At 37.3% G+C, this 15639-nt stretch overlaps 1 protein-coding gene across 3 annotated transcripts; it reads left to right on the forward strand.

Moving 5' to 3' along the window:
• On the forward strand, positions 1 to 14931 carry ERCC5 (ERCC excision repair 5, endonuclease). 3 transcript variants are annotated; one of them, XM_031058358.1, is made up of 16 exons: positions 1 to 71; positions 253 to 353; positions 991 to 1166; positions 1660 to 1775; positions 1873 to 1965; positions 2649 to 2709; positions 3628 to 3771; positions 4605 to 4812; positions 5075 to 6217; positions 6565 to 6797; positions 7171 to 7290; positions 8795 to 9008; positions 10834 to 10978; positions 11800 to 12000; positions 12879 to 12963; positions 14274 to 14931. In XM_031058358.1, the coding sequence occupies exons 2-16, from the start codon at positions 266 to 268 to the stop codon at positions 14826 to 14828; spliced, it is 3582 nt and encodes a 1193-aa protein (XP_030914218.1). In that variant the 5' UTR covers positions 1 to 71; positions 253 to 265; the 3' UTR covers positions 14829 to 14931. The 3 variants fall into 3 exon arrangements, with proteins under 3 accessions (XP_030914218.1, XP_030914219.1, XP_005422728.1); XM_031058359.1 differs by having other exon boundaries at positions 4626 to 4812; XM_005422671.2 differs by lacking the exon at positions 1 to 71 and having other exon boundaries at positions 128 to 353.
• Positions 14932 to 15639: the final 708 nt, after the last annotated feature.

Genomic DNA, 15639 nt, shown 5'->3' on the forward strand with positions numbered 1-15639 from the left:
GGGGCCTGCGTGCCTTCCTTCCGCGTCCCTTCCTTCCTCGTCCCTGCGCCGGGATCCGCTCCCCGCCGCAGGTCAGGGATCGCGACCCCCGGCTGTCCCTGACCATGTCCCTGCTCCTGTCCCTGCCCCTGTCCCTGACTATCCCGGTCCAAGCGGCTGCCTCATTATTTCCGTTTGACTTAATAAAGCAGTCGCGGGCCGCATAATCTTTGGGTTACTCCTTTGTGCCTCATAGATTTTCTCTCAAAGCAGCTAAGGAAGGACAATGGGAGTTCAAGGACTTTGGAAGCTGCTTGAATGCACCGGGAGACCCATAAACCCAGAAACGCTGGAAGGGAAAATTCTTGCTGTTGGTATCCTTTAAAAGTGAAGCTGGGGAACCTAAGTTGCAAGGGAGATTGTTTTAACTATTTCCCGTATTTATATGAGATTTTATTATTATTACTATTATTATTACTATTATTACCATTATTATTATTACATTTGAATTGCCTACATTTTGGTAAGTGGAAATTTTGCTTTACAGTATGTGAAATACTAAGCTCTTTTATTTTTCTCTTTTAAAAAATAGACTTTTTGAATAGGTTCCTTATACAAGTGTTGGACTATGGAATTTTGCACTTTATAAATAAATGTGCTGCTCTCAGTAGGACTACAAGATGAAGAAGTCTTATGCTTATGCATCAGCTTTCCCATCCTTGGTTAAATGCTGGAAAGATGTGGAAGGAAATTACTTGTCATTTACCTGTAAAAATAACTGGGGAGGTATTTGCTGCACTTTTGCTTCCACTCTGCTTTCTGTGCAGGGCAACATGGGCAATAATTTTTTTTTCTTCCAAGTTTGTAGCTATTTGGATATTCTTGGTTTTGATAAGACAAGCTTGGAGCCATGGGCAAATGCCATTCAGTCAAATCTGTGCACTTTATAGGAACTCCCAGTGTGGTATATGTGTAAAAGAGAACATTTTTTCCTCTCAACGGGTCTTTAAGATATCAGTATTTGGTTGAACCAAGCAATAAAGGGAGCCAGAGATCGTGGTGGCATTTCTGTACGGAATGCTCACCTGCTCACTCTGTTTCATCGGCTCTGCAAGTTACTGTTTTTCCGGATTCGACCCGTCTTTGTTTTTGATGGAGAAGCGCCTCTTCTGAAGAGACAAACCTTGGTAAGTAGCTTTGTGAATTACTGCAATGTAAAAGAGGCTGTATGTCTGTCATTTTCAATTTCCTTCCTGTTGTTCTGTTTATGTTTCTGAGCTGTGGGGATGGAGGATTGAAGTCCACTGCTCTGTGGGTGTCCTTTGCAGCCCCAGCCTGGGTTAGCTCTTGGAGCATGCAGCAGCTCTTCAATCTAGGCAGGTTTCATTTCCATGGGAGCCAGTTGCAGAGAAGTGGATGATGGCACAAGCCGGGCATGTGCTCCAGAATGGACCTGAATGCAGCTCTGCAGGCATTTGTACCCAGAAGATGAAAGCTGCTCCTGAGTCCCACAGAGGAAATGGACATAGATTTAGAGGCTGTGATGGCTCTGTCCCCCTTGGTGTAGAATGAGTTAGAAGTAGCTCTTAGGCTCAGCACACAGAATTTTAACAGGGATTCACTGGATGTGCATCTTCAGCATCCAGCAAATTCTTGTTGGTGTTAATCTTATTTTCATAGGCCAAGCGAAGACAAAGAAAGGAAATTGCTATCAATGATTCCAGGAAAACTACAGAGAAACTCTTGAAAACACTTTTGAAGAGACATGTTATCAAAACTGCTATTACAGGCAAAAGGCAAGAATAAAAATTATTTTTCCCTTGTTTATAAGTGACAGTAACTCTTTCTGAAGCTGTTAATTGCTGTTCTATTTTTTCTTTTTTTTTTCCCAAGCAATGAAGCTTTGCCCAGTATTACACAAGTTCGAAGACAAGGAATTGATGATATGTATGTATTGCCTACTTTAGAGGATGAAGAGAAGCATAGGTAGGTAGAATTAAGAAAAATAGCTTAAATGTATTTTAATAAACTTGGGTAAAAGTATAAACCCAATTTTTTGATGCTGATAAAAGACCTTTAACCTATGAGACACTGTAATAAATATATAAAGTATATTTCTTTAATTTATATTTTATTTCAGTTTCTTTTTGGATATAGAAGCCTCCTAGCTATTTATGGGAAAGTAACAGAGGAAACTTTCAGCCCACAGATTAAATTTCTACCCTGGATTCATGTATGAGGATCAAAGTTCTACCTCAGTCTCTATGGCCTTGTCCATACAACTAAATGGGACTGATTGTTCAAGCTTGGGTGTGTGGCAGCTTGATTCTGTTTTGTGTTGACATGTTCAGCAGAGGCAGGCTTTGTCTGTACTTGTCACACCTGTAGCATCTTCTTAAATAACACTAAGTGAGAATGTGAAGCTGCCCTGTAGGTTGTTCTTTGCACATCTGTACTTTTATATACTTCAAATGCTGACCCAGTAAGAATTGTGTCATGATGGTCATGATCTAAACAGCAGCAGTTGTCTCCATCCAGTTTTAACTGACATCAGTTTGCCTTCTTACTTTCTGCTCAGATCTTTATGACTTCTGTCTTTTTGCTTAAAATAGAAACTCTGTTTTCCTGGGTAAGTGTCTACATATTTGTTTTCTCTTTGTGATTTTTAGCTCAGAGGAGGAGGAAGAAAAGGAATGGCAAATGAGAATGAGCCAAAAACAGATGTTGCAAGTAAGTGCAACATAGTTACCTTGTTCGTGTGAACAATCCTCTCATTCCTGCGCTGTGCTTAAAATACGAGCAAAAATCTTATAAAATCCAATTATTTGGAGAAATAGGTCATATTATAGCATTACTTATAAGAAAACAAGTTAATTTTCAGTACTCTAAGTATTCCTATTAATGAGGAAATATAAATGTGATTTCTCCACTAGAATACAGCAGAACAGAAAATTCTTGTGATAGCCTTTCTTTTACTTTTTACTACTTCCTTTGAACATATGGAGAAGACATTGGTTTTGTAACAATGCAGGAGAAGTGAATGCATTTGTACACATGTATGTACATAAATAACAGCAGATTTAACAGAATTCCTATGCTTCTCTAAATGTGAACTGGAGTTGAAGCACTTAAGTCCTTGTGTTTTCAATTCTGTGTTTGCTTCTGATGTGCTGATTTGATTGGAAGAGGAGAAGAGAAATACATAACCTAAGAAGAAGGCATAATAAATGATAAAATTATGTCTGCTTTTGCCTATAGGAAAAAAAAAAGAAACACTCTTGGAAAGATTGTTTCTCTTTGAAGCTGTTCTCATTCAGAAGGAGAACCTCTTTAGAAGGACAAAATCTGAGTAGCTGAGGCTATATGACCTGGTTCTGTGTTTTATATTAAGTATCTTTTTGTAAAAATAATAAAACCAAGAAAACCAAGTTTCTCGGTATATTGTACATCAATAATGAAGTACTTAGTGCTATTTTATTACATAGTAGTTACTTTTTTTTCATATTTTCTTCACTATGTGGGGAAGTAGCAACAAACTTCTTGAGGGGTTGGGTTTTTTTTGTCTTGCTTGGAATGATGCTCTAAATATTTTATTATTTTTGTTGTGCTGTAATATAAAATTTGTATTCTTGTTTTCCATTTTTATAGGAACAGTTATGTGAAAATCCTTATTCTATAGATATTGAATCAGAAGATTTCCACAAGCTTCCTCCAGAAATAAAACATGAGATCTTGACTGATATTAAAGAACTTACAAAGCGAAGAAGAACGTTATTTGAAGCAATGCCAGAGGTAATATTTAAAATAGCTTTCAAGACATTGGAATGGAGCTGTTGCCATTAATGCAAATGAAGAAAGAGTACTACATCTGGAAAGCTTTACTCCCTGGACTGTTTAATAAGACATGTTAACATGAGGAGAAAAAAATCCAGTAAGATAATTACTCTTAACAGCCTTATCTCTTGATTTCCACTAAAATTAGCAGGGCTAATTCAGTTTGGCAAAAATGTTAGAAATTGTGCTGTGTTTTGTGCCTCATCAGCATTATGCCGAAGATTGTATAACATGCTGCCGGTGTGGATGAGCCAGGCAGGATGAGCACAGCTTGGGTTCCAAATCCTGAGGTTGTTAGAGGAGCTGGCAGCTGGGAAAAGGCTTTTTTAACTTAGGCAGATGTGTTGAAGTTGGTCAGACATGAATGGGGAGTCCTGTAGTGCCACTTCTACAGTGAGGTTTTGAAAGTGCAGTATACATGAGATCAAATGATGGCTTGTGTCCAAGTGTAAGCTAAGAACCATCATTTAAAAATGATCCACATGTGGATTCTCTTTTAATTGCTTTTATTTTTAAGATGGGGATGAGCTCTGATAGCCAAAATTGAGATGTCATGTTCTCCAGCACCCAGAACTACTGGTACCTTTCAGAGTTGTTGTATGTTGCCAGAACAGTATTGCTGTTGCCTGTGAGTGCAGCAGCCAGTGAAAGACAAATGTTAGCTGCTTAAAGGAACTCTTGAAAGAATTCCCACACTTCCAAAATGTGGGAAATGAATTTGCTTTAAAAGGGGTGTTTTATTTCAATTGATTTGTTTGTTTTGTTTTGTTTTGTTGTTTTGTTTTTTTGAGGACTCCAATGACTTTTCCCAGTACCAGCTTAGGGGTTTGCTTAAAAAAAGCAACCTCAATCGGTGCATAGAAAATGTACAAAAAGAAATGAATCAACAGCACTCGGGTGAAATCCAAACACAATATGAAAATGAAGGTGGTTTTGTGAAAGAAGTGGAATCAAGGAGAGTGGTCTCTGAAGAGACTTCTCACTATATTCTGATAAAGGGTATGTTGGGTCATAATTTTGTAAAACCTATTGTTTGGAGTGTGCACACTTAAAACTGGCAGGTTTAAGACAAACCTGAATATTGTTTATTGGTGCACCTAGTCAGTACTTTGTATGAAATGTGCATTACTGTTATACATCATTAACTGTGATCTGTAAACCTGTAGAAGAGTGGTTTAATAGTCTTTATATAATGATGTTTGTTATGTAAAGTGGAATGTTTTTATAAAGCAGTATTTTTCCACACAAAACTTTCTTTCAGGTATTCAAGCAAAAGAGGCTATGAATAGAGACTTGGAAACTACTGCAGGACCCTCATCAAAAATGCATGAATTGCCTAAATTAAATAAAATCAATGAATCACCTGCTAATGCAAAGCTGTCTGTATCTGACAAGAAGCAGACAGAGGAAGATGACAGTGTGGTGGCAGCACCCCCCTCTCCTCGGACTTTGCTTGCTATCCAGGCAGCCATGGTGGAAAGCAGCTCAGAAGAAGAACTGGACACAGGACAATTGAGTGTGGACCAGTTTGTGTCAGAGGAAGGCAGCGTGTCTCCAAGAACACTGCGGGCAATTCAGCAAGCTCTGAGTGAAGATGATAAAGGGGAGGAAGTTGTTACTGCTACAACTGGTGGAGTGCTGTCAGAAAGACCAGAAGGGAAGGATTTTCTGCTTTGTAGCTCAGATGAGGAAGAGCAGATTCCTAAAGTTGAGGGAAAAAACATTCCTATAGCTACAATTCATTCATCAATCCAAGTGACTATGCAAGATGCTAAATTTAAACAGAAGAGTCAGGAGTTGGAAAAAAGTGGTATTACACCCAAAGACACTGTTATATTCAAAGATGAAAATTATTCTGCTATTGAAAATACTAGAAAAGGCAAAGAAGATGTAGACGAAGAAAATGATTTGGAAAAGCATATTGCACCCAAGGACGCCAGTATATCCAGAGCTGAAACGTATATTGACAATACTATAAAGGACACAGAAGATGTAGACAGGGAAGAAAATGGTTCCAAAAATCATATTTCACCAAATGATACCTGTATATCCAGAGCTGAAAATTATTCTTACGTTAACAATACTAGAAAAGATAAAGAAGACTTGGACAAAGAAAAAAATGGTTCCAAAATGGACTTAAAGTCTCTGGGAGAGAAGGATATGAGTTTGTGTTTGCAGAAGCCAAGCTGTTCCCCTGAGCAAACCAATATAGATGCTTTGATTCACACTGAAACAACAGACCTTTCTAAAAATGAGAAAAACTTGAAAGTTTCTGAAAATACACAGGCAGTAAATTCACAAACAGAGGAGAATGTATCTGAGGATATTAGACTTTTTCCAGAAGCAAGAGATCCTGAGGTGGAAAGAGAAGGGATATCACAGTCTGAAGACAGTGATTCTGATGGTATGTGTTTTTTGATTATGTAAAAGGATAAGAAAATAGTTGAAGGTAACCTTTTCTCTTAGTAAGAAATGCTTAAAAATGCATCCCCTCCCGCATATATAGGAGGCAGGAAGAAAATCTGAGCTGTGTTTTTTCCACCTGGTGTCAGATTTCACCATTGAAACTTGAGTATAGAATATGGAGAGTCAGGAAAGCATGTTGTGTACATTGAATTTAATTGGTGTGTTAACCAGTCAGCCGCTTGGTTTATGTAATTTCACAATTGTTATATTTATTTGCTGCATATAGAAAAAAAAAGTCACTGCCCAAGTTAAAATTGTGTACAAGTCTCTGTTTTCCTTTGATAGGAAGCTTTATTGAAGTGGATGCTGAGGTCAGTAATGAGGCTGAGTCTCCTACTAAATATGATGAAAAGGTGGGTGATGAGCCAACACTTGCAGAAGTGGAGTCAGACAGACCTGATGCTTTCACAGTGGACTTGCAGAAGGAATCTGATGAGGTGCAGTTGAGAAACACTCAGAATATTGAAGGAGAAGCTGATGGTAAAGCTGCAGTGGATGAGTGGCAAGATATCAGTTTGGTAACTCATTGTTTCCTGTTTTGAACTTGTAATGGAGTGCTTTGTCTCCAAATAGTTGTTAAGGAAAACTATTGAACAGCTTCTTATTGTTTCATTGCTTTCTCACATAGCTATCTAATTGTATGGAACTGATGTTTCTTTAGAGGTGGTTAATTATAATCTCCCTAAAATCAAAGGAGGACTTCAAGGTAAATTGATGACTAGATCATCTCTGGTCTAACAATTTGCTGCATTAGAGAAGCTGTAACAACTTCCTAGAGTGAATTGATGGAACATATACTACTAGAATAATGGTAGTTGGAGACTTTGTGCTTTACTTTCCTAGGTATACTTGAATTGTTAAAATAATAAAAATATTGGTTTATATTTTCAGGAAGAACTAGAAGAATTAGAAAAGAACCTTTCTGCTGAGCAGAGTACACTTCAGTCTCAAAAACAGCAGCAGGAACGTGTTGCTGCTTCTGTAACAGGACAGATGTTCTTGGAAAGCCAGGTAGTATTTGTTGAGTCATTTTGATATGTTTCCTTCCTCCATCCCAGTCATGTACTCAAAAGCTATTAGTAATTTTGCTTAGTTATAGGTCATCTTTTTTCCCTCTTAGGAGCTCGTTTTCTTCAGTTTGCTTGTTTTAAAATATTGAAAGTTTTGAGGTAGTCTTGAATTCCTACTATTTTAAGTAAGTGTAATAACATTATAAAATAATAGTATAATTATAGATAAATCAGTATATCTTTTAAGCACCAACTTTTAAAGCTTGAGCCAGTTTGATCTTGGCCTCTTTTTGTGAAAGGTGCAAAATGAACAAAAAATATTAGGAAGCTATGTTCGTTCAGCAGCAAGAATTGGTGCAGGCTGTGTGTTAGGTAAACTGTGATTATGCCTATGGATTGAAAGGTTAAAGAATTACAAGAAGTCTGTATAGTTTATGCTCTGAGTAAGCAATTTGAAGGAATCTCACCAGTAACACCTGAATAAGCCTGATGTTTCTGTGTCAGTGTTTCAAGGTTTGGGTTATACAATGTGTTTTGGTTAGCAAACCCAAAATATAGTAGACTAGTGATAGTGTCTCTAATAAACTTATGCTCACAAATTAATTCTGAGAAATATGTAAATACTTGCATTTTTTTTCTTAATGGAACAGTTTAAGTAGTTTTAAAATGATATTTCATCTGGGTTAAATATTTGCCATACTTGTTTCTTCTGGTGATTTTTTTAAGGCTAGTAGATTGCTTTTGTAGTATTATGTGCCATGTAATCATATGCACACATTTATAGTTGTAAGTCTTTTGATCTTGTGCTTTTATTCTTAATTACAGTAAAAATGTAAAGTCTTGAGGCTTGTGTCAAGCCTCAAAAGCCATCTAAGTGAAGAACATAATCCAGACCTGTGTACCTAGCACAAGCCTGTAAACCTAGTGTGTGTGGGATATTTAACTGACATTGTGTAATGTATCCCATAAAAGCAAAAATGCATCAAAATAGAGGCATATCAAAATACTATCCAAGGCATGATTAGTCTTCCCACTGTTTCTTGCTTGATATGAATGTTTCACATATACTTTCATACTACTTTCTTAGATGAAGTGATGACCAAATATTTTTAAAATTTTTATTTCAATTTTATTTTACTTTTTATATTTAACCTGCATCTTTCTTTCATGAAGCCCACATAATTGTAATGCATGGAGTTTTCTCCTTGCTGTGCAAAACAATACTTAAGTATGCTTGTGTAATTAAGATGGCAGGTTCTCAAACTGTGTGGTAAAAGTGTGCTCAAGTAGTGCTTGACTTCCATGGCACTGTCTGCCTGAGAGGAGTTGAGTGGGTATTCCCCCTTGACTTAACTGAGCTTGGCACTTTTTACCGGAAGTTTGAGATTTGTTGTCAAATATTAAATAACTCCCTAGTGTGAATCTAGCAGTTCTGAGTCAAGCAGAAGTGTATTAGAAGTGAACTCTTTAGATGAATTATTAACTGTTTTCCTTCCATCCTCCAGGAGCTCCTCCGTCTGTTTGGCATTCCATACATCGAAGCTCCGATGGAGGCCGAGGCACAGTGTGCCATATTGGACCTTACTGATCAGACCTCTGGGACAATCACTGATGACAGTGATGTTTGGTTGTTTGGTGCACGCCATGTTTATAAAAATTTCTTCAGTCAGAACAAATACGTAGAATATTATCAGTATGTTGATTTTCAGAATGAGCTAGGTAAGCCTCAGGTATTGATTTGTTAAACAGAGTCTTTAATAAGACAGCTCTGTCATCCGTCTCTTTGTATTTTCTACAGAATTTTGTGTCTGTTAATCAATATCTGTTCTTTGGAGAGTCTCTAAAGCCATTCAGTTAGGTTGCTATTTTAGTGCCAGATGACCCCCCTGAATTTGCAGGCCGCCTGCATTTGATATCCTGAGTTAGTGTAATGATCACCAAGGCTGGAGATATGAACTATTATACAAGTTTCTGGGTAAATTTTAGCATGACTTTTCTGATGTGGTGGGAAAATTATATTCTGATGTCATCAGATTTTTAGTCTTTTGGAAACAGAAGTTCGTTTTGGACATAGTGAGATGTACTATATTAAAAGTAGATCTGGAATATGTGTAAAACATTTAACTTATAGTTGACACTAAGATTTTTTTCTTCTATCTGATTGCTCTTGAGCTAGTCTAATCACATTGTTGCCAATTTTGTTGAACTACTAAGCTTTAGTGTCACATAAAGTATTAGGCAAAATACGAGCCAATTTAAACTTGTTATTATGTCTTGAGCAGAACTCTTTTGAAATCAGTTTTGACATTTTCAATTTGAGAGGCTACAGACTTTGAAATAATAGCCTGTAAAATTTCATAGCATTTTTATGTGGTGAAAAATGTAGCTTTGTTTTCTCCCAGCAAATTGAATTAAATAATTTTGCCCTACTTAAGTATGCTACTGTAGCTTAATTGGAAAGGACTGCTTTAAAAGCATGTCTGCTATTTTTAAATGGTTTTAATGTGATATAAGCCAAATATTTATTTATTCATTGGAAAAAATAGTCATCATCAGTCTTTATGTCACATTCCTCTGCAGTCTTGTGCTTCTTGTTTCCCATGCATTGCAGAAATTCTTCTGTCTGGACAGCTGATGGATATCGTGACTAGCATGATGATGGTCTTGCTTTGTGTGTTTAGACTCACATCCCTTCTTTTCTGCATGGAATTTTTAAAAATGTTTTTTCAAATCCAAACTCTTGAAGGTGGTCACTGAAAATCAATCTGGTTGCCTCAGACCTTATAGCCTGTCAAATAGTGGTCAGCTGAGTTTTTCCTTCTTTCTGGCTGTGTCATGGGCTCTTTGATCTACTTAGTAACTGTACCAGCACAGAGCAAAAGACTCACAGTTGAGGAACTCTTCTAGGAAGCAGAGGCATTGGTATTATGGACTAGAATTCAAACAGAATGTTTATATTTGATTCTGGCATTACTTAATTCAGGTCAGCATTGGATGAGAACAGAAGAGTAACTGGATATAATAAATGTAAAAACAAAAATCTTGTAACAACCCCGAATTTTGAAATTACAGAATCACAGAATTATTTAGGTTGGGAAAATATCTCTGAGAAAAAGAAAAGGATCTCTGAGATCATCAAGTCCAATGTTTATCTGATCACCACCTTGTCAACTAGACCATGGCACTGAGTACCACATCCAGTTGTTTCTTGAACACTTCCAGGGATGGTGACTCCACCACCTCACTGCACAGTCCATTCTAACATTTAACAGTCATTTCCATGAAAAAAATTCCTCCTGATGTCCATTGTAACATTTTCATTTTGGCAAGATATATTTGCCAAATTAGCACAATTATTAGTGGTTGAGCTAGCACAGGAGTATATTGATACTGCTCCAGAATATAACTTAGCAAATTCTGCTGTTGAATTAAATATAATTTTATGGAGTTAATGCCTTTGTGTTCCTTTCAGTTTTTGCCTTTCTGATAATATTTTTTATTTTGTAAGATAATAAATACTGAATCTTTACACTTTCTTTTTCAGGGTTGGATAGAAACAAGCTAATTAATTTGGCATACTTGCTTGGAAGTGACTACACTGAGGGCATCCCAAATGTTGGCTTTGTAACAGCGATGGAGATTTTAAATGAATTTCCTGGGCATGGCTTGGAACCTCTCTTAAAATTTGCGTATGCTTCATTATGATTTGCTTTTTTGGATCTCCATATTGTGATTATTAGTAAATATGTTTTGCTGATGCTTAAGTATGCAGCAAAATATATGACCATCATTGATTAATGGGACCATCATTAGTGGGACTAAGTAGGCTGTAAAACATGACTCCATTGTATCACTATTTGGAATCACAGGTAGATAAGGTGACAAGTTGATACAGCAATCACAGTGAGACAAAGACAGCAGAACAGCTGTAGGACTGTGCATCTGCCTCAGAGTTTATTGGAGAGCTGGATCCATGGTGGAGCAGAGATTCATTCTCCCTGGCTTGGTGGGAGGTTGCTGTATCTTGCTCATAAAGGGGACTTGACTGAGGAATGAATGACCTGGAAGGAGACAGGCAGTTAGGGTGTGGGCAAGAGCAAGATTCGAAGAGGGCTAAGGCAGCTGTATTGGCAATAGCAAGGATGGTTAGAAGTCTTTTTTTTTTCCTTTCTTTTCCTTGCATACCTAAAAACCTCTAAAAATGATCATTGTGTGTGGAACATCCTTTGCAAGTGAGGCTAAAGTTGGAGCCTTCTGGTTAGCAGCTTATGGGAAATCCAGGTGATATTTGCTCCTTTGGCTTACAATAGCTGCATTTAATGTGTATGTTTTGTCTTTTCTGCTTTTAAGATTTTTTGTCCCTTTGGCCATCTTTCATTGGGACATTTTCTACATCATCTCTTGTAGTAATTGAAGTAGGGAGACTAAGGCTATTGAAATTAGCATGGTGGCTCTTGATATTTCAAATTTTATTTTATGAGGCACATGAATAATTTTCTCTGTTTTTCAGTGAGTGGTGGAATGAGGCTCAGAAGAATAAGAAAGTGATGCCTAATCCACATGACACCAAAGTCAAGAAGAAACTGCGGGAGCTACAGCTTTATTCGGGTTTCCCAAATCCAGCAGTGGCAGAAGCATACCTGAAGCCTGTGGTGGATGAGTCAAGGGGTTCATTCATCTGGGGAAAGCCTGATGTAGAGCAGATCAGAGAATATCCTTTTACTTGTTGGGTAAAAGTACTCAAAGTTTGTAAGGAGTCAGTAATGGAGTGTCAAGTTTTTAACATCTCTTTATTGTGAGGGGCCCCAAGCCCTATCTGCATGTACTCCTCTAAAATGATACCAGCTCTGCAACAGAAGGGAATGCAGCCGTGCATGTGTGGCAGTCAGGGCTGCTCTGCCCTCCTGAGAGAGTGGACAGCCTCACTTTGCATGCGAAGAGAATCTTGTAGCTGAACTGACTAGTTTGTTGTGGTATTATATTTCTGTAACTGTTATTTTTCTGTAACTGTCCTGTGCCTGTTTCTCTTCTTTAACTGGGATTGTTTGCACACTCCCTCTGTATGTTTGCCTTTTTTCACAAGTAAGTCTTGAAGTCTCGACAGAAATGGTGTTTTGGTCTGCACTTTATCCCTTGTTATTCCCTGCATTTCTTCCAATGTCTACTTTTTGCTTCAGTTACAGTCTGAGCTGCAACAAACTATTGAAAAGTAGATGGCAATAAATGCAGAGCTAATAGTGTTTTAAACAGTAAATGAAACTTCCAGTAGGTACAAGTGTAAAAATAAGGTTTATTTATAGGCATTTTGTGCTATGGCAATACCATTTACCCAAAATAAGTTCTGTCTTCACTGAGACATGCTTTTGAAAATGTTGATATTAGAGAGAAAGTTCTGCAACTAATGGAGATACAGCAGCATGACTGTGATATGTTGTTTTAACTAAAAGTCTTTTGTCTAATTTTGTAGTAGAAAAAGCTTTGAAGTGGAGCAACTTTCCTGCAGACATTGTTTACTTCAGGAATTTTCATTTTATGTGTTTACAAAATACCAGTAGTAGCCATTTTGAAAAGTTCCTTAACTTTCTGCACATTCTGCAAGGATCACTTTGGCTGGACTAGGACAAAGATAGATGGAATCCTTTTGCCTGTGATGAAACAACTGAACTTGCAGCAGGTGAAAATCTACCTATAGTTTAAGGGCATCTGGAAAATTGTGAGAGAAGCATTTGAAAAAGGCTTTGAAGTAAAATATCTTTCTCAGAAGCTGGGCTTTGATTTTTAATCTTTTTATGTATTTATTTTTTTAAAGTCACTAAGCTTGCTTCTCTAGACTTCATTTCTGTATGACTTGAGTGTGTTGTGGGGGATTGTGCATAATTTCAGACATTGGTTTCAAGTTTCCTTACCTATCAAGCACCTATCTCAAGTCCAGGCTGCTGTTTTTTCTGGACACAGTCAAGCTACAGGTACCTCAAGCAACTTCAGTACTTCTAGAAGACAGTATTCCATAAGCAGTTTACAAAGTATATATAAAAGTGCCCCTGAGAATTTGGTGGAGTGATACTGCCCATTTGATGCTGTACACATCCTTTGAGGAAGAGTGCAGACTGAAGTGTTGAGCAAGTGCCCATTAGTAATAGTACTCTAATTTCCAAGTAAATGTTCTCTCAACTTTATTGACACTTGAAAGTGAATGGTGATGCCCACTGTGGTAGCTGTCAAAGTAGGCTGTACAATTGATCTCCAATGCCAGATTCTTTTTTCCTTTTGCCATACACAAGATAGATATGTTGTCTAAACCAGTGTTCTAGGTTTCTGTGTCACTGAGTGGAGCGAAAGCCCTATAGTTACATACATATACTTTCAGGTTGACTGGAATATCCTTTGGAAGAGTCTGTCTCTCTTAGGCAATGTTAGGGAAAAAGTAGAGGACTGGCTTAGCCTATACCAAAACCTAGCTGTGGTTGAATAGCACAAATCCACACTGTGTGAGGACTGTTAGTTCTACTCTTCAGTCTTTATATTGTAGCAGCATGTGGTGCAATGAACCTGAGTCAAACACCTGCATGTTCTTGCGCTTGGAGGCAGAAATGCAAAGTGCACTTACAGCGTTTACTTAGTAAACATTCTGCTTTCACAGCTGGAAGCTAAGGGTGTGTTTGTAAGGACATACTTAAGAGCACTACAGAGATTCTCTGTGTTAGGCTTGACAATAGGAACATATGTCTAATCACCAGCAGTGCAATATTTATGAAATCTTACTAGAGTCTGCTAATTATTAATTTCTATAAAGGTTCTTGTTGCCTAATTTATTATAAAATATGGGTATTACTATAATGATGTGTCTTATTGTTCACATCTGTGTGCATGCGTATTAATTTCATTACTCCTTTGTCCTGCTTTAGTTTCAGATGCTTTATAATATAGCTAACAACTGAATTCCCACAAAAACATTCAACTGTGTTTCTGTTTTATTTTTGATAGACTCAGCTTCGAATCGATTCATTCTTCAGATTAGAACAGCATGAAAAACAAGCTATTAAAAGCCAGAGACTGCGCAGAGCTGTGACTTGTCTGAAGAGAAAGGGAAAGGAGGAAGCAGATGATGAAATTCAGGAGGCCACTGCTGTCATGGAGATGGAACTTAAACAGCCTGGGAAAAGGAAAGGGGAAGGTACCACAGGCTATGCAAATCAAGCTGCAGCAACAAAAGTACAGAGTGGAAAGAGAAGAAAACAGTCAGATTCCAGAAAAGAATTTTTATATGGAGGTGGTTTTGTTGGAAATTTGCATCTTTCAGAAACTTCTAGTGACTCCTCAGTGGAGGAATCCAAAGGCAGAGATTTAGGCAAGAGCAAAAGGAGGAAAAACATGTCTGCAACAGAGACAGCAGACCATAAAGAGAAAAAAGGGTGCAGTAGCTCAAGTGGTGAGGATGAAGATCTGGGAAATGTAGTCATGGTGACTGCCAAACCTGTGTTTGAAGGCAGAAAAAAGAAATCGCGGAGCAAGAGAGGAATAAGAAAGAAAATGTCTTAAATAAAAGAATTATTTAAAAGGACTGATTTTTCTGACTTGAGCTTTGTAAATATTCTAATGAATTCTTTTTAAAAATATAATAAATTATCCTTATTTGTACTGCCTCTTGTCATTCATTTTCTGTCCAGAACTTAAATAGAAGTGATTCCAAACAAAACACACTTAATTTTAGCACACTTACTCGAAAAGACCTAGATTTCACTTGATAGAAGTTTCCAGGCTTCAGATTTTAAAATTGAGCCAAAACATGTTGTCAATTTATTTGCATTCTAATTGAATTGATAGAGCTGTTAAAACCACCTGCAATCAGTTGCTTCCTTAACTTCAAATTTAAATGAAATTTTGAAAATTTCTTGGGTTCTTTCTAGGTGTTGGAAGATGTAAAATAGGTTCAATTTTTTGCTCTTCTTTTTCCCTAAGCCTGTCTTGAAAGTTTTATGTCCAAAGTAATAGTTTTTATTGAAGAGAGGTGATGCAAGCCCTCAAAAAACCTCAAGGAAAAACATACAGTACAGTAACTCCCTCTGTAATCTGATGGTGCAGTAATTGTTCATATTCTGAATGTAAAAGACATGTTTCTAGTTTTGGAGTTACATGTTACAAACTCCATTTGGAGTTTGGCTGTGTCCAAAGACAGTATTTGTTTGCAAAGGTGATGTTCAGAGGTTGTCTACTGGTTGCAGCACTCACATTGGATTAATTTGTATGGGGTGATGTGAAGCTCAGACTTCTCACATGCCTCTTTTCTCTGAATATAAAATTTATTTCCAGCTCCTGGGTGTTAAGGAGGGAAAGCACAGAATTCTACCCA

The sequence above is a fragment of the Geospiza fortis genome, unplaced genomic scaffold (genome assembly GCF_000277835.1).
Source record: "Geospiza fortis unplaced genomic scaffold, GeoFor_1.0 scaffold366, whole genome shotgun sequence".
In the NCBI taxonomy this organism is placed as follows: Eukaryota; Metazoa; Chordata; class Aves; order Passeriformes; family Thraupidae; genus Geospiza; species Geospiza fortis.

Bases quoted from the DNA above. Each gene is read 5' to 3' on its own strand.
- ERCC5 (XM_031058358.1), top strand. From the start codon at position 266: ATGGGAGTTCAAGGACTTTGGAAGCTGCTTGAATGCACCGGGAGACCC. The intron at 3,772-4,604 runs GTAATATTTAAA...TGTTTTTTTGAG, and splicing joins TATTTGAAGCAATGCCAGAG to GACTCCAATGACTTTTCCCA. The intron at 6,798-7,170 runs GTAACTCATTGT...TTATATTTTCAG, and splicing joins AGTGGCAAGATATCAGTTTG to GAAGAACTAGAAGAATTAGA.